This window comes from Heterodontus francisci, chromosome 40 (genome assembly GCF_036365525.1).
Source record: "Heterodontus francisci isolate sHetFra1 chromosome 40, sHetFra1.hap1, whole genome shotgun sequence".
NCBI classification, from domain to species: domain Eukaryota; kingdom Metazoa; phylum Chordata; class Chondrichthyes; order Heterodontiformes; family Heterodontidae; genus Heterodontus; species Heterodontus francisci.
This window is the reverse complement of record NC_090410.1, coordinates 8,185,402-8,209,577: the sequence shown is the minus strand read 5'-3', so window position 1 is coordinate 8,209,577 and position 24,176 is coordinate 8,185,402. Positions and strand designations below refer to the sequence as shown.

General features: G+C 46.2%; 1 protein-coding gene across 3 annotated transcripts in view; it reads left to right on the top strand.

Annotated features, from left to right (window-relative positions):
• The first annotated feature begins 4,839 nt into the window (after positions 1-4,839).
• The window catches only part of LOC137353042 (exocyst complex component 3-like), a 49,175-nt gene continuing 29,838 nt past the window's right edge, over positions 4,840-24,176 (top strand). Inside the window, exons 1-3 of one of the 3 annotated variants that reach the window (XM_068018973.1) lie at positions 4,840-4,970; positions 5,196-5,301; positions 21,933-22,600. In XM_068018973.1, the coding sequence (XP_067875074.1) occupies positions 5,249-5,301; positions 21,933-22,600 (721 nt within the window). In that variant the 5' untranslated portion in view covers positions 4,840-4,970; positions 5,196-5,248. Of the gene's footprint in view, positions 4,971-5,195; positions 5,302-13,308; positions 13,362-21,932; positions 22,601-24,176 lie in introns of those variants that run through there. The other 2 variants (XM_068018974.1, XM_068018975.1) reach the window with 2 other exon arrangements.

The window sequence follows — 24,176 nt, the reverse complement described above, 5'->3', positions numbered from 1 at the left end:
GTGGAGGGGTGGGATCGACAATGACCTTTCACCTCTGAGGCCTAATTTCGCAACTAGCCTGGGTCTTTGGATAGATAGCAAGCAACGCCTCGATTTTAAAAATTCTGAAGTTTTCAAATCCCTCCATGGCCTCCCTATCTCTGCGATCTCCTCCAGCACCACAACCCTCCGAGATCTTGGTGCTCCTCTAATTCTGGCCTCTTGTGCATCCCTGATTTTAATCGCTCCACCATTGGCGCCCGTGCTTTCAGCTGCCTGGGCCCCAAGCTCTGGAATTCTCTCCCTAAACCTCTCCGCTTATCATTGGGGACAGTGTTCTCTCTCTGCTGGTTGCAAGAGTCTCTTCATGAAACAGGTTGGACAGTCTCAGGCCAATCCCTAGTGGGCTAGGGCCCACAGCACTAACTCCATCCTCTCACTGTGCTAATTCCCAGAGAACATAGAGTCATAGAGTCATTTACAGCACAGAAGGAGGCCATTCGACCCATCTAGTCCATGCCGGCTCCCCACAGAGCTATCCACTCAGTCCCACTCCTCCGCTCGATCCCTGTAGCCCAGCAAGTTTATTTCCTTCGAGCAGCCATCCAATTTCATTGTCTCCGCTTCCACCATCCTTGTGGGCAACGAGTTCCACGTCATTACCATCCGCTGTGTATAAATGTTCTTCCTCATTGTCCCTCAATCTACGTCCCCTACTCCTTGTACCATCAGTTAATGGGAACAGTTCTTCCTTGTCTAACCTATCTAAGCCTGTCATAATCCTGTATACACGCGACAGCAATGCCTTTAGGTACTACCACATAGGCCAAAGGTCTCCGCTCGTGATCCTGGTCCCTATCACACGTGAGGTGCTCGACTGTGATACTACCACAGACGCATAGCCGACTGGCTCTCACGAATCAAGAATGGCCATTTGGACGTAATGGGCACCTGTGAGAGAGAAAAACGTCTTTTGAAAAACAGAGGCAGCGATTTGAGTTGATGAAAATGTTTTTTTCCAAAATACACTTTATTCATAAAAATCTGTAAAAAATACATTACCAAACAGTTTCAAACAGCACCAAGTCAGAAAATACACCAGTGCAAAGGAGGTCAGTTTCCTTCAATACAATCATGAGTTGCCTCACAACTCTTCCATTTCATTTGTCGTGCCAAAGACATTTTCCAGCAAACGGAAATTTTCCCAATACAGTTCGAGTGGTTTCCCATGGATCCAGCCCCTCAGTTCAGCTTGGTGGGGGGGACCTTACACAGTGGTCTTTCCCCATTGAGCCTTTGCTGCGGCTGCCCCAAGCTTTAGTGCGTCCCTCAGCACGTAGTCCTGGACCTTGGAATGTGCCAGTCTGCAACATTCGGTGGTGGACAACTCTTTGCGCTGGAAGACCAGCAAGTTTCGGACAGACCAAAGAGTGTCTTTCACCGAATTGATAGCCCTCCAGCAGCAGTTGATGTTTGTCTCGGCGTGCGTCCCTGGGAACAGCCCGTAGAGCACAGACTCCTGTGTTACAGAGCTGCTTGGGATGAACTGCCCAGCAGGGGGAGTGCCTCCTCCAAGATGCATCCAACAGTTTTAAGGAGTTCAGGGTTTAAACTGAGCTGAATGTTTTTTTTTGTGAAACTTAGCAATTAGGATAAAATTGGAACGATAGCCTGATACCAAAAAGGATCGGGCTTTGCGTGCACTCCAGAGGAGTGGGATAAAGATATGCTGCCTTCGCTTGGGAGCTGGAACATGTGTCAGTCAGAGTGCCTATCCATTCACCTCTGGAATATGGTTTGAACCGGAGCCAAGGAGTTGAAAGTTTTCTCTCCAACAATTGCCAAGTGAATTTCCCTGAGGGCCCATCACAGCGATTATTATCCCAAGACGGAAAGCAGCTCTCTCCCTCCCTGAGATTGCGCACACAGGATTAACACAACCTCATTCAGGGTCGAGAACAAGAGGAGGCCATTCAGCCCCTCGAACCTGCTCTGTCAATCAATTAGATCATGGCTGATCTGCGTCACAACTCCAGTCACCCAGCCTTGGTATCGGTCTGGTTCACTAAAGCCCGGCTACACGGCCCGAACCCGACCAAACCTGACTATATGTGTCGGATTCATGTCGGGTTGGGTCTGTTTTCTGCGTCCAGCGTTCGGGCTCAGGTCAGGCCGGACTGTTGTTTTGTTTCGTATTGTGTTCATTTTAATCTACGATTTTGTTTCTACTTCATTAATGTGTTTGTTATTTTCAGGTAGGGTCGGGCATTTAAAAAAAATTAAAGGTCTCGGACCCGGGTTGGGTTCAGGTTGGTTGCTGTTGGGTCGGGCCTGGGTCGGGTTTTAATTTTATACTCGAGCCAGGCTTTCCGGTGCAGCCTCTCCAAAGCCTTCCTGAGCTGCAGTGCACCAAAAGACTAGAGCAATAATTCTAAAATTAATATAAGGCTCCTTCGACAGCACCTTCCAAAACCACGATCTCTACCACCTCGAAGGACAAGGGTAGCACATACATGGGAACACCACCACCTGCAAGTTCCCCTCCAGGTCACACACCATCCTGAGTTGGAACTATATCGCCATTCCTTCACTGTCGCTGGGTCAAAATCCTGGAACTCCCTTCCTAACAGCACTGTGGGTGTACCTACCCCACATGGACTGCAGCGGTTCAAGAAGGCAGCTCACCACCACCTTCCCAAGGGCAATTAGGGAAAGGCAATAAATGCTAACCTTTGCATTCCAAAAATGAGTTTTATTTTTAAATTAAGAGAATTGAAAGGATAGATGAAGAGCTAAAAAAAGGATAATTAAGAGTTAAAGAAAGAGAAAAGGGAAGAGAAATAGACAGCAGAATTGAGAAAGAAATAGAGCAGAATTGAGAGAACTAGAGTGAGGAAGTGACTAGATGTGTAGATGAGGGTAAAGCAGTTGATGTAGTCTACATGGACTTCAGTAAGGCTTTTGATAAGGTCCCACATGGGAGATTGGTCAAGAAGGTAAGAGCCCATGGGATCCAGGGCAATTTGGCAAAGTGGATCCAAAATTGGCTTCGTGGCAGGAGGCAGAGGGTGATGGTCGAGGGTTGTTTTTGCGAATGGAGGCCTGTGACCAGTGGTGTACCACAGGGATCGGTGCTGGGATCCTTGCTGTTTGTAGTGTACATTAATGATTTAGACATGAATATAGGAGGTATGATCAGTAAGTTCGCGGATGACATGAAAATTGGTGATGTTGTAAATAGTGAGGAGAAAAGCCTTAGATTACAGGACGATATAGATGGGCTGGCAAGATGGGTGGAGCAGTGGCAAATGGAACTTATTCCTGAGAAGTATGAGGTGATGCATTTTGGAGGACTAACAGGCAAGGGAATATACAATGGATGGTAGGACCCTAGGAAGTACAGAGGGTCAGAGGGGCCTTGCTGTACTTGTCCATTGATCACTGAAGGCAGCAGCACAGGTAGATAAGGTGTTTAGGAAGGCATATGGGATACTTGCCTTTATTTGCCAAGGCATAGAATATAAGAGCAGAGAGGTTATGATGGAGCTGTATAAAACACTAGTTAGGCCACAGCTGGAGTACTGTGTACAGTTCTGGGCACCACACTATAGGAAGGATGTGATTGCACTGGAGAGGAGATTCACCAGGATGTTGCCTGGGCTGGAGCATTTCAGCTATGAAGAGAGACTGAAAAGGCTAGGGTTGTTTTCTTTATAGCAGAGTGGGCTGAGGGGGGACCTGATAGAGGTATACAAAATTATGAGGGGCATAGATAGGGTAGATAGCCTTAGCAGAGGTGTCAATAACCAGGGGGCATAGATTTAAGGTAAGGGGCAGGAGGTTTAGAGGGGATTTGATGAAATAAAATTTCACCCAGAGGGTGGTTGGAGTCTGGAACAAAATATAAACAAGAAATGCTGGAAATACTCAGCAGGTCTGGCAGCATCAGTGGAGACAGAAGCAGAGTTAATGTTTCAGGTCGGTGACCTTTCGCCAGAACTGACAAATATTAGAAATGTAAAAGATTTTAAGCAAATAAAGCGGGGGTGGGGCAAGAGATAACAAAAGAGAAGGTGTTGATAGGATAAGGTCACAGAAAATAACTGACCAGAAGGTCATGGAGCAAAGACAAACGGTAAGTTAATGGTGCGCTGAAAGACAGAGAGGGTGTTAATGGACAGAAAACGGAACAGCCTGGCCCCAAGCACAAACGTGGAGAAAAAAAACCAGTGGATCGGCACAGTAGAAACAAGCTAAACAAACTAAAATAAAATAAACAAATACAAAAGAAAAAAAAAAACTAAAAATAAAATGGGAGGCTCGTCATCCTTTGAAAATGTGGAACAAGCACTGCCTGAAGGGGTGGTGGAGGCAGGAACCCTTACAACATTTAAGAAGTATTTAGATGAGCACTTGAAACACCACCATAGCATGCAAGGCTACGGGCTGAAATATGGGGTGAGAATAGATGGGTGCTTGATGGCCGGCACGGACACGATGGGCCGAAGGGCCTGTTTCTGTGCTGTATAACTCTATGACTCTTTAAAATTGAGAAATAGAAGGCAGAATTCGGAGAGAAATAAAGAACAGCAGATATAAGAGAAAATTAAAGGCTTAAAAAGAGAAGATAAAGGAAAGCAGGGGATTAAGAGAAGAGAAAGGGGGGTGAGTGGGAGAATTAGGAGGGCACCATAATGATTGCACTGCTGTTTTGGCAACAGATACCACGGACAGTCACAGGTTAAAAATCCACAAACACAATTGTGTGTGTGTTTACTTGGACATTTGGAAATGGTCCAAACATATACAAACTGTCTTAAAGACAGATCACTGGGGAGGTCCCATATGGAAAACCCCACAGCCTGCACTGAAGCTTCATTCCTGACTGTCTCAGAGAGCAGGACACAGGCTGAGAAACCTCTCCAGTAACTCACAGCCAACTTTTTAAAAAGTTTATTTTTCTCTCTCTATCTCTGTACTCTCCGGAACAGGTGAGTCAAATCTTCCTCTGTGTATATTATTTTCACCCGCGATTAAGATGTTCTCTCTCTCTCTCTCTCTCTCTATTTTGTGTGAGGTTCTGAATTGAAAGGAAAAGTTCCTGGAGCTTGCAGCCTCTGTATTTCTCTAGTCGAATTCTAAGAGTTCAGGGAATTAATTTGATTGGAAAAGTTGTGACTATGTTTGTGCTGTTTTTATTTCCTCTCTCTGTTCAGTGTTTGCAGCAGAATTGGCAAAGTGTTTCCTTTAAATCACACGATAATTACAGATGAAGAAGGTCTGGAAATATTTTACGATTGCAGTCAATACTTTCAGTTCCATGTGAGATTTACTTTTTACTTAAGGAGTATAATATCAATGCTAAATGTACCCGCCACGTGTTAGGACCTGTATCTCCCCTGAGCAGCTCCAGTCAGTGAGTGAGCAGCTCCAGTCACTGAGTGAGCAGCTCCAGTCACTGAGTGAGCAGCTCCAGTCACTGAGTGAGCAGCTCCAGTCACTGAGGGAGCAGCTCCAGTCACTGAGGGAGCAGCTCCAGTCACTGAGGGAGCAGCTCCGAGATTCTGTTCTGCTCTGTTTCCAGTGACTCGATCACATCCCCTGTGTCTCATTGAGCACAACAGGGCACTGCACTTAAAGCAGAGCTCCCTGCTGTCTGATCGTGACCACTTCCTGACTGTCTTCTGGTATTTTAGGCTGTTTGGCTCAACGTTCTGCAGCTTTTGGTGATCACTGCTGAGCTCTGGTTGGACAGATTGAGAGTTCACCGGGCTTCAGGTGTCAGCTGCGTTTTATTGCACGGCCGCTCAGAGTCCGAAGGTTGTGGGTTCAAGTCCCGCTCCAGAGACTTGAGCACAAAATCCAGGCTGGCGTTCCCAATGCAGCACAGAGAGGGTGCTGCGCTGTCTTTCGGATGAGATGTTAAACCGAGGCCCCGTCTGCCCTCTCAGGTGGATGTAAAAGATCCCACTGCACTATTCTGAAGAAGAGCAGGGGAGTTCTCCTGGTCAATCAATATCACAAAAATAGGTGATCTGTCATGTTTCTCATTGCTGTTTTGTGGGCGCTTGCTGTGCGCAAATTAGCATCTGCATTCCCTACATTACAAAAGAGACACACTTCAAAGCACCACTGGAGGCTGTGAAAGACGCTATACAAATGCAAGTTCTTGCTTTCTTACCAATACTGTCCGGTCGCTTTCAACTCCATCTGTGGCTATTTCAGCACCATTCGGGCAGCTTGTGAGACACCTGTTTCTCCTTCTCCTATGGAGCACTTTACATTTATGTCTGCCTTGAACTGCATCTGCCATTGGTCTGCCCAGTTACAGGTTTTGTCCCACATTCACTGATTAATGATTCCAGTTCCCATCGTTTGGGTTACTGAGGACATTGATGTATCTTAGGAACAGTAGTAGAACCTGCTTTGTTAGGAAGAGAAAGGAAAACTTGCATTTATATAGCACCTTTCACAACGATAGGATGTCCCAAAGTGCTTTACAGCTGATGATGTACTTTGTGCAGTGTGGTTACTGTAGTGATGTAGGAAACGCAGCAGCCAATTTGCGCACAGCAAGCTCCCACAAACAGCAATGTGATAATGACTGGATAATCTGTTTTCGTAACGTTGATTGAGGGATAAATATTGGACAGGACACCGGGGAGAACCCCCCAGCTCTTCTAAATAGCACCATGGAATCTTTTCCATTCACCCAAGAGGGCAGACAGGGTCTCAGATCAATGTCTCCTCTGAAAGACGGCACCCCTGACAGTGCAGCACTCCCTCGGTACTGCACTGGGAGCATCAGCCTGAATTATGTGTTCAAGTCTCTGGAGTGGGACTCAAACCCATGACCTCCTGACTCAGAGGCGAGAGCTATGCACGGAGGCTGACACAAATACGGAAGCAAAACATTTCTTTCTGTGCCATTCTCACTGTGGAAACCTCAAATCGCAGGGGCATTAAAAAGAAATACTACTTTACCAATCCATTTTTGAAAACTTTCATTTATTAGTGGGAAAGATATTGGTCGGGACGGGGGCGGAGTGGGGGGGAGAAGGGCTGTTCGACTAGGTGGGGCAGTTGGAGGTGGGAGGTCATGTGATGAAACCTCTGGGTTCATCCAATTAGCAGGCAGGTGAATGCAGAATACAGGTTTCCTTCTGACACAATACAAGGTGTAATACTGAAAAGGATAAGGAGGGTTAAAATCAGCCAGCATAATCCCAATTGCTAACTAGTGACCCCTAAAGTATCCTTATGTGTGTGTGTGTGTGTGCGCGCATGTACATTTGTGCTTGCATGTTGGGGGCACATGCGTGTCACATGTTGTGTGTATGTTTGTGCATGGTTGTGCGTGTGCAGATGCATGCGTGTATGAGAGTGTGAAGTGTGCCAGTGTGCATGTGAGGTGCGTGTGTGTATGTGTGATGTGTGTCTGTATGCGTGTAAGGTGTGTGCACGTGTGTGTGAGTGTGTATGCATGTGTGTGTGAGTGCGTGCATGTGTGTGTGTGTATGCACATGAGGTATGTATGTGAGGTGTGAGTGTGCATGTGTGTGTGTGCGTGAGGTGTGCGTATGTGTGCGTGTGCGTACATGTGAAGTGTGTGCGTGTGTGTATGCGTGAGGTGTGTGTGTGCGTGTATATGTGAGATATGTGTGTGTGAGGTGTGTGTGCGAGGTGTGCACACATGTGTGTGTGTGTGTGTGTGTGTGTGTGTGTGTGTGTGTGTGTGTGTGTGTGTGTGTGTGTGTGTGTGTGTGTGACAAAAACAAAAAATGCTGGAAATACTCAGCAGGTCTGACAGGATCTGCCAAACCTGTTGAGTATTTCCAGCACTTCTTGTTTTTGTTTCAGATTTCCGCCGTCTGCAGTATTTTGCTTTCATTATATGTGTGTGTGTGCATGTGTGTTTGAATGTGTGTGTGAGGTCTGTATCTGCATGTATGAGGTATGTAACAGGTCCTGCTTTCATCCTAAAACTGCTCACTATCCCAGGATCATAAGATCATAAGAACTAGGAGCAGGAGTAGGCCGTCCGGCCCCTTGAGCCTGCTTCGCCATTCAATAAGATCATGGCTGATCTTTTCGTGGACTCGGATCCACTTACCCGTGCTCTCACCGTATCCCTTAATTCCTTTATTGTTCAAAAAGATATCTACCTTAGCTTTAAAAACGTTTACTGAAGTAGCGTCAACTACTTCACTGGGCAAGGAATTCCATAGATTAACAACCCTCTGGGTGAAGAAGTTCCTTCTTAATTCAGTCCTAAATCTGCTCCCTCTAATCTTGAGGCTATGCCCTCTTGTCCTAGCTTCACCTGCCAGTGGAAACATCCTCTCTACTTGTATCTTATCTATTCCCTTCCTAATTTTATATGTTTCTATAAGATCCCCCCTCATTCTTCTGAATTCCAATGAATATAATCCCAATCTACTCAGTCTCTCCTCATAAGCCAACCCCCTCAACTCCGGAATCAACCTAGTGAACCTCCTCTGCACCCCCTCCAGTGCCAGTACATCCTTTCTCAAGTGAGGAGACCAAAACTGCACTCAGTACTCAAGGTGCGGCCTCACCAGTACCTTATACAGCTGCAACATAACCTCTCTGCTTTTAAACTCAATCCCTTTAGCAATGAAGGACAAAATTCCATTTGCCTTCCTAATTACTTGCTGTACCTGCAGACCAACCTTCTGCGATTCATGCACAAGGACACCCAGGTCCCTCTGCATAGCAGCATGCTGCAACTTTTTACCATTCAAGTAATAATCCTTTTTACTGTTACTCCTACCGAAATGAATGACTTCACATTTATTAACATTGTATTCCATCTGCCAGACCTTTGCCCACTCACTCAATGTATCTATGTTCCTCTGCAAAGTTTCACAGTCATCTGCACACTTTGCTCTGCCACTCATCTTAGTGTCATCTGCAAACTTTGACACCCTACACGTGGTCCCCAACTCCAAATCATCTATATAAATTGTAAATAATTGCGGTCCCAACACCGATCCCTGAGGCACACCACTAGTGACTGATTGCCAACCAGAATAGCACTCCTTTATCCCCACTCTCTGCTTCCTGTTAGTCAACCAATCCTCCATCCATGCTAATACTTTACCCCTAACGCCATGCATCCTTATCTTATGCAGCAGCCTCTTGTGCGGCACCTTGTCGAAGGCCTTTTGGAAATCTAGGTACACCACATCCACTGGGTCCCCATTGTCCACCTTGCTCATAATGTCATCATAGAATTCCAAAAGATTTGTCAAGCATGACCTGCCCTTCATGAACCCATGCTGCGTCTGCCCAATGGGACAATTTCTATCGAGATGCCCTGCTATTTCTTCCTTGATAATAGACTCAAGCATCTTCCCCACTACAGAGGTTAAGCTAATCGGTCTATAATTCCCCATCTTTTGTCTACCTCCCTTTTTAAACAGTGGCGTCACATCTGCTGTTTTCCAATCAACTGGGACTACCCCAGAGTCCAGCGAATTTTGGAAAATTACCGTCAGTGCACCTGCTATTTCTCCCGCCATCTCTTTTAGTACCCTGGGATGCATTCCATCAGGGCCAGGAGACTTATCAATCCTTAGCTCCATTAGCTTGCCCAACACTACCTCTTCCGTAATAATGATTGTTTCCAGGTCCTCACCTACGTTCGTCTCTTTGTCAATTACTGGCATGTTATTAATGTCCTCCACTGTGAAGACCGATACAAAATACCTGTTCAATGCCTCGGCCATTTCATCATATCCCATAACTAAATTCCCCTTCTCATCCTCTAAAGGACCAACATTTACTTTAGCCACTCTTTTTCGTTTTATATATTTATAGAAACTTTTGCTATCTGTCTTTATATTCTGTGCTAGTTTTTTTCTCATATTCTATCTTACTTTTCTTTATAGCTCTTTTTGTGGCTTTCTGTTGACCTTTAAAGTTTTCCCAATCTTCTAGTTTCATGCTGTTTTTGGCCACTTTGTATGCCTTCTTTTTCAAATTGATAGCCTCCCTTATTTCCTTTGACACCCATGGCAGATTACCCCTTTTCTTCCAGTCCTTCCTTTTCACTGGAATATACTTTTACTGAGCACTTTGAAAAATTGCTTTGAAAGTCCTCCACTGCTCGTCAACTGTCCCACCGTAAAATCTTTGTTTCCAGTCTACTTTAGCCAAGTCCTCCCTCATTCTATTGTAGTCCCCCTTGTTCAAGCACAGGACCCTGGTATTGGATTTTATCTTCACACTCTCCATCTGTATTCTAAATTCAACCATACTGTGATCACTCCTTCCAAGAGGATCCCTAACCATGAGGTCATTAATTATTCCTGTCTCATTACACAGGACTAGATCTCGGATAGCTTGTTCCCTCGTCGGTTCCATTACATACTGTTCAAGAAAACTATCACGGATACACTCAACGAATTCCTCCTCAAGGCTACCCTGACTGAGCTGGTTCGACCAATCTACATGTCGATTAAAATCCCCCATGATAATTGCCATACCATTTTTACAGGCATTAGTTATTTCTTTGTTTATTGCCCGCCCCAATGTAATGTTATTATTTGGTGGCCTATAGACTACGCCTATCAATGACTTTTTCTTCTTAGAGTTTCTAATTTCCACCCAAATGGATTCAACCTCATTCTCCATAGAACCTATATCATCTCTCAGCACCGCCCTGATGTCGTCCTTGAGTATCAGAGTTACACCACCTCCCTTACCTTCCTGTCTGTCCTTCCGAATAGTCTGGTACCCCTGGATATTTAACTCCCAGTCGTGACCAACCTGTAACCATGTCTCCGTAATGGCTACCAAATCATATTCATTCGCGATGATTTGTGCCGTTAACTCATCAACCTTGTTACGAATGCTATGAGCATTCAGGTAAAGTGCCTTTATGCTCGCTTTCTTACCCTCATGATTTCCAGGATCATCCTGGAATCCAAAAATAACCCCCGGCTTCTTCTCTCAACTGTAAACCATCCTCCTAAACCCCTGTCCTTTGTCTCCTCCACCCTCACCACCAACAATAAGTGTGAACAGCTCATCGTCTTCTTTTTCACTAAGATCGAGGGCATCCGATCAGCTGCCTCTGCCGCGTCCCTCCCTTCCACTAGCCCACCTAACCAAATTCCCTGCTGCCCGAGCTCTGATCTCACATCTTTCTCGAGTTCCTCTCTCACCTCATTTCCTCTCCAAGATCATCTTGTCCATGAGACCCACCCCCTGCTCGCTCAACCCAATTCCCACTAAACTGCCAACCACCCAACTTCCCCGCCTGGTCCCCATCTTAACCGATATTATTAATGGTTCTCTCTCTTCAGATGTTGTCCCACTCTCCTTTAAATCTTCCGTCATCATCCACGGCTCAAAAAAAACCGATTCTTGATCCCACCGTCCTTGCAAACTACTGTCCCATCTCCAACCTGCCTTTCCTCTCCAAAGTCCTTGAACATGTTGTTGCCTTCCAAATCCGTGCCTGTCCTTCCCGGAACTCTATGTTTGAATTCGTCCAATCAGGTTTCTGCCCCTGCCACAGTGCTGAAACAGCTCTTAGCAAAGTCACAAGTGACATCCCATGTGACCGTGACAAAGGTAAACGATCCTCCTCGTCCTTCTCGACCGGTCTGCACCCTTTGACATGGTTGACCACACAGTCCTCCTGCAACACCTCTCCACTGTCGTCCAACTGGGTGAGACTCGCCTGGTTCCATTCTTATCTATCTAATCATAGTTAGAGAATCACTAGCAATGGCTTCTCTTCCTGCTCCCACACCATTACCTCTGGTGTCCCCAAGGATCTAACCTTGGCACCCCCCCCCCCACTTCTCATCTGCATGCTGCCCCTCGGTAACATCATCCGAAAGCACAGTCTTAGTTTTCACATGTACGCTGACAGCACCCAGCTCTACCTCACCATCACCTCTCTCAGCCCCTCCGCTGTTGTTAAACTATCAGACTGCTTATCCAACATCCAGTACTGGACGAGCAGATATTTCCTCCAATTAATTACTGGGAAGACTGAATCCATTGTTTTCGGTCGCTGCTCCAAACTTGTTCCCTAGCTACCGAATCCATCCCTCTCCCCGGCAACTGTCTAAGATTAAGCCCGTCTGTTTGCAACCTTGTTGTCATATTTGAGCCCATGATGAGTTTCTGACCTCATATTTGTGTCATCACGAAGACTGCGTATCTCCATCGCCCCACTCCGCCCCTGTCTCAGATAATCTGCTGCTGAAACCCTCATTCATGCTGTTGTTACCTCGAGACTTGACTATTCCAACATTCTACCCTCCATAAACTTGAGGTCATCCAAAATTCTGCTGCCTGTGTCCGAACTCGCACCGGGTCCCGTTCCCCTATCACCCACTGTGCTCATTGACCTACACTGGCTCCCAGACGAGCAACATCTTGATTTTAAAATTCTCATCCTTGTTTACAAATCCCTCCATGGCCTCGCCCCTCCCTATCTCTGTAACCTCCTCCAGCCCCACAACCCTCCGAGATCTCTCTGCTCCTCTAATTCTGCTCTCTTGTGTATCCCTAATTTTAATCGCGCCACCATTGGTGGCCGTGCCTTCAGTTCCTGGGCCCCAAGCTCTGGAATTCCCTCCCTACACCTCTCCGCCTCTCCACCTCCCTGTTCTCCTATAAGACAGTCCTTAAAACCTACATCTTTGACCAAGCTTTTGGTCATCTGACTTAATATCGTCTTTTGTGGCTCAGTGCCAAATTTTGTTTTTTAGTGAAGCTCCTTGGGACATTTTATTACATTAAAGGCGCTATATAAATATAAGTTGTTGCTGCTGTTGTGTCTGCTTGTGTGAGGGGTGTGTGTGAGTGCACATGTGTCTGAGAGTGTATGAGGTGTGTGTAGGTGAGGGGTGTGTGTGTGTGAGGTCTGTTTGTGAGAGTGTGTGTCTATGTGAGGTATGTGTGTGTACCTGTGTGTGCAAGTTGTGTGCGAGTGTGTGTGTGTGCGCGTGTCTCTGTGCGCGTGTGTGTGAATGGTTTTGCATAAGTAAGTGTGTGTACACACCAGATAAGCCCCGGACTAGACTTTTTTGTGACGCCTTCCATAGTCGAAAAACCTCCCAACACAAGCTGTCCAGACCTATGTGTGGAGGTCAGGTACTGGAGAATGGCCAGTGCTCAGGATGTCTTAGCGTCTTCAGGAGAGGGGAGAAGGGAAGTGTAGCGAAACCTGCCAAAAAGTTACAAATAACAGGCCAAATTTCCCGGGTGATTTCTCACTCACTTCCGTTGTGCAATATGAGATAACTCCTGAATGAACTGAAAGTGATAGTTTGTCTCTGGTTAAAGCTCAAAGCCCAACTGCTTTTCCTTAGTTGCTGCTCCTGTTCCTTCACCAGGTAGGACAGTCTGTCTATCCTCTTTCTGTAAAATGTAAATTAGACTTTAGAAATTCAATTCTTTCAGCAAATATCAGGCACACAGTCTGAGTTTAAACCCTGGCCAGAGAGAGGGAATAAATTAAGATGTAGAAATTGCTTTTTCTCTCCCTCTCCATATCTCCCTTTTTAATCCCTCTTTCTCACACATCCATCTGCCTCGCTCTTTCACTGATTCTTAGCTCCCTGTCTTTCTCCATTGCCCTTTGTTTTGCTTTTGCTCTCTCTGTCACTCTCATTCTGCCTCTCTCCATTGCTCTGTCTTGTGTTCTTTCTCATTCTCTGACTTTCTCTCTCTCACTGTCTGTCTGCCTCTCTCTGCCCCTTGCTCCCTGTTTCCACCTTTGTTTGATGTGTGCCTGTGTTGTCGCTTAAACTGCAGCCCTCTCACTATCCTGTACTGTAATTTATTTATTTAGCGATACAGCACCGAAACAGGCCCTTCAGCGTCTGTGCTGACCAACAACCACCCATTTTATACTAATCCTACATTAACCCCATATTCCCTACCACATCCCCACCACCTGCCTACACTAGGGGCAATTTACAACGGCCAATTTACCTATCAACCTGCGGGTCTTTGGCTGTGGGAGGAAACCGGAGCACCCGACGGAAACCCACGCGGTCACAGGGAGAACTTGCAAACTCCGCACAGGCAGTACCCAGAAGGGAACCTAGGTTGCTGGAGCTGTGAGGCTGCGGTGCTAACCACTGCGCCACTGTGGGATTAAAAGTCCGGGCTTGGGGTTTAATGACAAAAGAACGTATCAGTGGTAATGTCCGAGGTAGTCATTTAGAGTAGTTTACAGCACAGGTGGAGGCCATTCGGCCCATTGAGACCATGCTGGCTCTCCACAGTGCTATTCGGTCAGTCCCACTGTATGGGATTGAGGGGAAAAGGTTTTTGTCAGGGTAGTGGGGGGGAGGGAGTAGCTGAATATTAGTTTCATGGTGGAGGGAGAAGACTGACAGAGGGCGAGTTTCAGGACCCTGACGTTAGGACTAAGCAGGGGTCCCGAGCCCACATTTACCTCCGAGTTCTCCAGCCAGTCGAGGGCATTCAGAGGGGTCAAGCAGGCAGGCCCCTCTGATTGGAGGGAAACCCCTATGGATGGCTCGTTGGGGCCACAGGTGCGTCCTCTCCTGCCCATGTTCCCCCACTTGGGAGTTGGTGCCTCCAGCTCTGCTGGCCCCCTGGACTGCTGCGGGGAGGCTTGCCCCCATTCGGTGGCAGCCAATCTGTCTCCTTGCCCACCACTGGGAATCTTTCCTGGCGATGGGAATACATCAGGGAGCCATCCCAAAGCGGCTCCCCGCTACCCAGCCCAGAGAATTGGACAGAGATTGAGTGAAACAGAATGAGAGAAGAACAGACAGAAAGATCGGATAGGGGAGTAACAGGATGTGGAAGAGGCGCAACACAAGATGGAGAGGTGCAGGAAAGATATAGCACAGATGAAGCCATGCAGGCAGTGGCTCTTTAAGACAGAACTCCTTTAATAAGACAGTGTCCCTTTAAGAAGACAGTGCCCCTTTAATAAGATAGTGCGTCTTTAAGGAAACAATACCTATTTAATAAGACAGTATCCCTTCAAGAAGACAGTGTACCTTTAAGAGGACAGTACCCTTTTAAGAAGGCAGTGTACCTTTAAGAAGACAGTACCCCTTTTGGAAGTTGGAACTGCGCCATGATGTTTGCCCGGCAGTAACCAAATACATGTAACATACCAACCCTTCAAGCTGAGGCACTATGCTGGGAAACATAGAAAATAGGAGCAGGAGTAGGCCATTCGGCCCTTCGAGCCTGCTCCACCATTCATTATGATCATGGCTGATCATCCAACTCAGTAACCTGTTCCCGCTTTCGCTCCATACCCTTTGATCCCTTTAGACCCAAGAGCTATATCTAACTCCTTCTTGAAAACATACAATGTTTTGGCCTCAACTGCTTTCTGTGGTAGCAAATTCCACAGGCTCACCACTCTCTGGCTGAAGAAATTTCGCCTCGTCTCAGTCCTGAAATCACATGGGACATGGACTTTAAGCAAATTGCCAACTGTGCTTATTTATCTCAACAGGATAAAGGTTTCTATTGACATTGGATTATGTTCTTTGACTTTACTGACAAACAATTACTGATGGCAAGTTTGGAAAATCCAACTGGTCTGGTGGGGTTTGAAACATAGAGAGTACCAACAACAACTCGCAGTTAGATAGCAACTTTAACACAGTGAAAGGTCCCAAGGGGCTTTGTAGGATTTCAGAGGGTTGTAGGGGTGGAGGAGGTTGCAGAGATAAAGAGGGAAGCGGACGAGGCCATGGAAAAATTTGAACACGACGATGAGAATGTTAAAATCGAGACATTACCCAGACCAGCGAGAAGAGGCAAAGAAGCAGGGGGGGACGAGGGATGAAATATATTTTTTCAGTCAGTAATCAGGACCTTATAAAGTCACTATGGCACAGCAGGAGGCCATTCAGCCCATCGAGTCACTGTAGAGCAATCCAGTCGGGTTGTGGTTGTTGGAGGTCAATCACCTCAGCCCCAGGACATCACTGCAGGAGTTCCTCAGTGACCTTCCCTCCATCATAAGGTCAGAAATGGGCATGTTCCCTGATGATTGAACGATGTTCATACCATTCGCGACTCCTCAGATACTGAAGCAGTCCATGTCCATGTGCAGCAAGACCTGAAACAAAAGTAACATTTGCGCCACACAAGTGCCAGGCAATGACCAACTCAAACAAGAGAGAATCTATCTATCACCCCTTGATATTCAATGCCATTACCATCGCTGAATTCCCCCACTATCAACATCCTAGGGGCTACCATTGACCAGAAACTGAACTGGACCAGCCGCATAAATACCGTGGCTACAAGAGCAGGTCAAAGGCTAGGAATCCTACGGCGAGTAACTCACCTCCTGACTCCCCAAAGCCTGTCCACCATCTACAAGGCACAAGTCAGGAGTGTGATGGAATATTCTCCACTTGCCTGGATGAGTGCAGCTCCAACAATACTCAGGAAGCTCGACACCATCCAGGACAAAGCAGCCCGCTTGATTGGCACCCCATCCACCACCTTAAACATTCACTCCCTCCACCACCGACGCACAGTGGCAGCAGTGTGTACCATCTACAAGATGCACTGCAGCAATGCACTAAGGCTCCTTAGACAGCACCTTCCAAACCCGCGACCTCTACCACCTTGAAGGACAAGAGCAGCAAATACATGGGAACACCACCACCTGCAAGTTCCCCTCCAAGTCACACACCCTCCTGACTTGGAACTATATCGCCGTTCCTTCACTGTCGCTGGGTCAAAATCCTGGAACTCCCTTCCTAACAGCACTGTGGGTGTACCTACCCCACATGGACTGCAGCGATTCAAGAAGGCAGCTCACCACCACCTTCTCAAGGGCAATTAGGGATGGGCAATAAATGCTGGCCTGGTCAATGACGCCCACATCCCATTAAAAAAATGCTTAACTGGATTTCAGGTAAAACGGCGAATACTTTTGGGTCAAAATTTAAGACCAATTCCGTGAAGACAATCGAATTTATTTTTGAAACCTACCCTTCACTTTGTTATCATGCTGATCTGTAATTGTACTCCAGGGTTTTTTTTATTTTGGAATCAAATGAGTATGAATGATAAAGGAAGGGCAGAAAGGATAAATAAAAACATGGCGAAATCCAACAGCATGACGGCACCACCACTGTAGCGTAGCTAGACTTTGTAGAATCTGTCCAGATCTTCATAGAGGTTTGAGCAAACAAATTTTTTCTTGCCATGTGGGAAGGTCTTCCCAAGGTGATCATAGCTAGTCACGCTGTCACAATCACACAGATTCCCTACCACAGTGACCCACCACTTGACCTCAGCGTCGGGGTCCTGACCCAAAGGGCAAAATCCAGCCCAGAAAGTGCTGGAAAGTGCTCAGCGGGTCAGGCAGCATCTGTGGAGAGAGAGAGAGAAATAACAGTCAGCGTTTCAGGTTGGTGAGACTGGACATAAGATGCTCTGTACAAATCAATGGCAGTCATGGTTTTTTTTAGTTGTTCCTGGGATGTGGGATTCGCTGGCTAGGCCAGCATTTATTGCCCATCCCGAATTGCCCTTGAGAAGGTGGTGGGTGTGATTGGATTGCAACATCAAAGCGTCAATGATTGCAGTCAAACTCTTCCCACTAAATCCAATGCTTCCTTGATTGAACTGTGTTGGAATGCTTACTGATAACCCGGAAATATCCACGTCTCCTCACAGAGACAGGTGGAGAGAATGGGCTCTTCAGCTGACTGATTGCCGCAATTCTGCTAAAATATTCCGAAGCCGATGAAGATACAGGTTAGAGAGACAACAAGGCCCTTGAACTAACTGTGACCACTGGATGCTCTGAATTCTGCCCGCTAGTTCACAAGAGCAGAAAAAATGCAAACCAATTGGGATGCACATCTAAAGAGATAGAATTAAAAAGTGGAGACGTTCTGTTAAACTTGTATTGACCCCTAGTTCGACCACACTTGGAGTATTGTGTACAGTTCTGGTTTCCTGTTACGACCAGGTGAGAAAGGTGTCTTGGGTTCCCTTTCAGCCTTCACTTGGTCTTACTGTAACAGGGTTTAATTTTAAACACACCGTGTTTTTAGCTCCCCCTCAGTGAATCCTTGTTCACCGCTTTCCAATTATAAGGCAAAGAAACCAGCACAAACAGGCTTTCTTGGGTTTAAAGAAGAAAAGTTGAAATTTATTAAAATGAAAGTTGGTTAACATCTATGGGTACATGCCGTGCCCCACGCTAGCATGCATATGCGATACACAGATGCAAATAGAGACAGAAAAGAGCAAAAGAAAAATAAAGTGGAAAGGTTTGAGGTAATATCTGAAGAGTTTTTGTTACGGTTCTTCGAGGTCACTGTATTATCCTTGATTGGAGGTAGATCTTGCTTTTCATTGGGGCCCAGTATTCTTCTTAAACCTCGTTCACTCTAGGAGACTTCTCTCTCTTGGGGTTCATGTGTCTTCAGTGGATTCAGAGGCTTGTGAGAAAGAGATGGGAGCAGACAGGAGAGCGATCTTCTCAATCCAGGAGCCAACAGCTTTCTCTCCAAAACTGTTTGTACAAATTCAAAAAACTCAGATTGCCAAGCAGGCTAGTCATGTGACTAGCTGGTTTGACCATGTCCGTTCGTGTATTTGGCCATCTTAGCAGTCAATCTGGAATGCGAGCTCCCCCACCTTCAACGTCTGGTAATCAAAGGTCCACTTTGGGTTGAATGTGTCAGGGAATGGCTGCTTTGTCCCTCCAAACACTGTCTGTTAATATGCAAATGTCTTTTCCAGCCACGGCTGATCTGTTTAACAAGTCCTTTCTTCACTCCAGTAACAGTTTAAAATCAATGTTCATGACAAAATTAATGTGCCTCATTCTTGGCAGGTGGGGGCCCAGCATGACACTCCATATACCTTGGTTTGACCACATTGGGAGCACTGTGCACAGTTCTAGTCTCCAAATAATGAAAAGGATGTAGAGGCACTGGAGAGGGTGCAGAGAAAATGTTTTAAGAATGATATCAAGAAAGACTGAACAGATTGGGTTCTTTTCTCTAGAAAAGAGAAGACTGTGCAGTGACCTGATAGAGATTGTTAAAATTATGAATCAGTTTGATTGGATAGACATAGAGAATGTTATAATCAGTTCTTTATGTTGTCTTGTGCAACATCAATGAAATGTGTGGAGTCCAGTTTGCTGAAGATCTCCAATTAACAACTGAACTATTATATACAATACAGAGCAAACTATTTACAGAACCTTCATCTGGGTGTTATAGTTGCAGAGTGACTCTGGCTTTGGGTCACACGACTACATCCTGGTACTTAGCTCATTAGCATACTGACATCTTAAAGGGACATCATTCTTAAAGGCAATCATACAACAAATGTCACAACACATATAGCCAGACGATGAAAGATAGATCGAGAGCCACATCTATATACACATACAAGCTTGTATTTACCGAGCTAGACGTTGCTTATTTCAGTCTGCTTCTTTATTTAGAAGCACTGGTGGGGCCCGCAGTTAATGCCCACCACCTGAACACAAACAAACACCCAATAAATATACAATTAACAGAGAAGATGTTTCCACTTGTGGTGGAGACCAAAACAAGGGGCCATAAATATAAGATAGTCACTAATAAATCCAATAGCAAATTCAGGAGAAACTTCTTTTTTCCAGAGAGTGGTGAGAATGTGGAACTCACTATCCCAGAGTGATTAAGACATTTAAGGGGAAGATAGATAAACACATGAGGGAGAAAGGAATAGAAGGATATGTTGATGGGGTGAGATGAATTCGGGTGGAAGGGGGCTCGTGTGGAGCATAAACACCACAGAATCATAGAATTGTTACAGCGCAGAAGGAGGCCATTCGGCCCATCATCTCTGTGCCAGCTCTCCGAAAAAAGCACTTCACCCAGTGCCGCTCCCCGGCCTTCTCCCTGCAGTCCTGTCCATTCTTCCTCTTCAGCTACTAAACAAATTCCCTCGATTGAATCTGCCTCCACCACACTCGCAGGCAGTGCATTCCCGATTCTAACCAAGCGTTGCTTTCCTCATGGCACAATTGCTTCTATTGCCAATCACCTAAATCTGTGCCCTCTTGTTCTCGATCCCTCCACCGATGGGTACAATTTTGCCCCTGTCTACTCTGTCCAGGCCCCTTATGATTTTGAACACTATTATCGAATCTCTTCTCAACCTTCCCTTCTCCAAAGAAAACAGTCCCAACTTCTCCAATCTATCCATGTAACAGAAGTTCCTCATCCCTGGAGCCACTCTTATGAATCTCTTCTGCACCCTCTCTAATGCACTCACATTGGCCTGGAACAGTGGGGCTGAATGGCCTGTTTCTGTGTTGTAAATTCTATGTAATTGTTCCTCCAAAACACAATCTCCAGAACTCGCTCTTCCGCCTACTTCTGCTACTCTAAGTGACCTCTCCTAAGACACTGTGGCATTCTCTTACTCCCACCATACCCAAATTTGCACAATCCAAGTTTGCTGTTGCCAAATCCGCTTAACTGATGGTTTACCTCTCCCATAACCTTTAACCTGTCCAACTTCATTGCTCAGCAAAAAGATTTAATCCCGGAGCTTTGTCATGACTTGCAGTGAACGGAGATGCCGTAACAGTTTGACAGTCTATTGCACACAGCCTTGGACAGTAGCCAAGGTAACTCAATTTCACAGCAGTTTCTCGGAAGTCTCGCTCACATTTGGTACCAATTCTGGATCACAAAATTGTGTGAAATATCTTGCGCAGCAGCGAGTCCAGACATGCCAAGCATCCTTTGTTGGCCTTTGTTGGTTTTCAGTAACAGGATATATCCTCTTCCAGTCCAGGGAAAGTCAGTTCAAACTAGCCAGCTCTTTTAGGATTCTCCTGCTCTTTGCTTCAGGTCCATATTCAGCCACAGCTAGGTTTTACGCCTATGTGAAGACCTCTCTCTCTCTCTCTCTCTCTCTCCCAGACCCTACTCTCCCAGCGCTTGTTACATAGGGAGTATCACATCACACACTGAACAACAACTTGCATTTATATGGCGTCTTAAACATTGTGAAACATCTCAAGGCTCTTCACAGGGGTGTTTATCAGGCAAAATATGAACACCGAGCCACTTGAGATATTAGGAGAGATGACCAAAAGCTCGGTCAATGAGGCAGGTTTTGAGGAGTGTCTTACAGCAGGAGAGACAGAGAGTGGTGGAGAGGTTTAGTTTAGAGATACAGCACTGAAACAGGCCCTTCGGCCCACTGAGTCTGTGCCGACCATCAACCACCCATTTATACTAATCCTACACTAATCCCACATTCCTACCACATCCCCACCTGTCCCTATATTTCCTTACCACCTACCTATACTAGGGGCAATTTATAATGGCCAATTTACCTACCAACCTGCAAGTCTTTTGGCTTGTGGGAGGAAACCGGAGCACCCGGAGGAAACCCACGCAGTCACAGGGAGAACTTGCAAACTCCACACAGGCAGTACCCAGAATTGAACCCGGGTCGCTGGAGCTGTGAGGCTGCGGTGCTAACCACTGCGCCAGGCAGCTGAAAGCACGGCTGCCGATGGTGGAGAGATTAAAATCAGGGATGCGCGAGAGGCCAGAATTGGAGGAACGCAGAGATTTCGGAGGGTTGTAGGGTTGTAGGAGGCTACAGAGATGGGAGATTTGAACAGGAGGATGAGAATTTTAAAATGGAGCTGTTGGTGGACCAGGAGCCAAAGTAAGTCAGCGAGCGCAGCGGGGGTGGCATGGGGATGGATGGGTGAGCGGGATTTTGTGCCAGTTAGGATACGGGCAGCAGCGTTCTGGATGAGCTCACGTTTACAGAGTTTGGAGGATGGGAGGGTGACAGGAAGAGCATTGGGATCATGGAGACTGGAGGTAACAAAGGCATTGATGAATAGGCCACTGTAAGATGAAAAAGCAGGTTAATGAATGTGCTTTTCTTTCTGTGTGCAGGAGGTGCCAAAGTGGGGAGTCAATGCCAATCTGGAAAAGCAGCTTAACCAGGCTGAGCCCCACAAAACTGTATGAGGGCTCCGTAAAGCTGCAAAAGGAAATAATATTGGGAAGCAGGATGTCTGCTGGATCCAACCCTTTCGAGGAAGACATGAGCAATGAGATGAATCCCTTTGCCGAAGACTTAGAACAGGAGAATAATCCTTTCGATGAAGAAGAGGAGGAAGGGGCAAATGCCCCAGAGAGTCTGAACGAAAGCTCGCAATCAGGCGAGGCAACCACGCCAAAGAGAAAGGGCAGTGAGAAACCCAAAACGCTAATTTCTCCCCTGAAGAAGATGTTGGGGGCCGTCAAGAAGAAAGGACGATTGCCCACTGAGGAGAAAAGTGAAGAGAAGAAGCAGCTCTTCAGACTCCCGTCAACTCTGAAAGATCAGGAGTTGCCTTGGAAAAACCAGGAGCAGAAGAAAGGCCATAGGCAGTCGGAGGAGCTCTCCTCCCCGGTGAAAATGGGAAACGGGTTGGAGAAGGAAGGGCCGGTGGACTTGGAATCGAAGAAGAGGCTGTCCTTCCTTAAACGGGGCAAGGCTAAAGCGGAGAAACCAGAACTGGGGGGAGAGTCGGAGAAACAAACGGAGACGGTGCCCAAAGTCAAGGAGCCTCTGTCAGGTAGGCTCCCCTCGTAGAGACATGCAGCCCGGTTTGTGTTTATAACCTTACTAGTGGTACAATGCAGGTTGTGGGTTGGGTAATGTCCGAAACTAGGGGCTATGAATATAAGATTGTCAGTAATAAACTCAATAGTGAATTCAGGAGAAACGTCTTTACTCAGAGAGTGGTGAGAATGTGGAGCTCACTTCCACAGGGAGTAGTTAAGGCGAGTAGCATAAATGTATTTAAGAGGAAGCTAGACAAGCATATGGGGGAAAAAGAAATAGAGAGGGACATTGATAGATTTAGACGAGGAAGGATGGGAGGAGGCTTGATTGGATCATACACGCTGGCATGGTCTGGCTGGGCTGAATGGACTGTTCCTGTGCCATATATCCTATGTATGTAATCCCAAGTAATGCTGATAGAAAGGAACTTGAGCCAATTACAATATGCTATTTGTAAATAGGGCACTTTAATTCTTCGTACATCCCCCTCGTCGTCCGCCAGTCGGGATCCTGCTGGGCCGTCGGGGCTCCACAGTGAGAAAAACCCAGAGCTAAATAAAAGGAGGCATTAAAAAAACATTTGTTTTGTTAAAAAAAAATTCTTTGGCTATTCTTTTTGGTTATGCAAATAGCAGATGGGGAGAAAAGGGACAGTCTAGAATTATCCAATCCTGGAGAGATTTGCTTTCTGATTGGCTGTGGGAAAGTGGGCACCACAAGGATGGACATGTCAGAAGATCAAAGGTGGAAGCACAGGAACAGGAGGAGGCCATTCAGCCCCTCCAGTCTGTTCTGCCATTCAATGAGAGCATGGCTGACCTGTGACCCAACTCCATACACCCACCTTTGCCCCATATCCCTTAATACTTTTGGTTCACAAAAATCTATCAATCTCAGATGAAAAATTACCTATTGATCCAACATCAACTGCCGTTTGCGGAAGAGAGTTCCAAACTTCTATTACTCTTTGTTTGTAGAAGTGTTTCCTAATTTCACTCCTGAAAGGTCTGGCTCTAATTTTTAGACTCAACGCCCTCGTCCTGGACTCCAATACCAGCAGAAATAGTTTCTCTCTATCTACCCTAACAGTTCCCCTTAATATCTTGGAAACTTTGATCAAATCACCCCTTAACCTTCTAAATTCCAGCCAATATAACCCTAGTTTAAGTAATAAAAACAAGAAATGCTGGAAACACTCAGCAGGTCTGGCAGCATCTGTGGAGAGAGAAGCAGAGTTAACGTTTCAGGTCAGTGACCCTTCTTCAGAACTGGCAAATATTAGAAATATGAAAGGTTTTAAGCAAGTAAAGCGGGGGTGGGGCAAGAGATAACAAAGGAGAAGGTGTAGATAGGACAAGGTCACAGAATAGCTGACCAGAAGGTCATGGAGCAAAGGCAAACAATATGTTAATGGTGTGTTGAAAGACAAAGCATTAATACAGATAAGATCATAATGAGATCATAAGAACTAGGAGAAGGAGTAGGCCGTCCGGCCCCTCGAGCCTGCTCCGCCATTCAATAAGATCATGGCTGATCTTTTCATGGACTCAGATCCACTTACCCGCGCTCCCACCGTATCCCTTAAT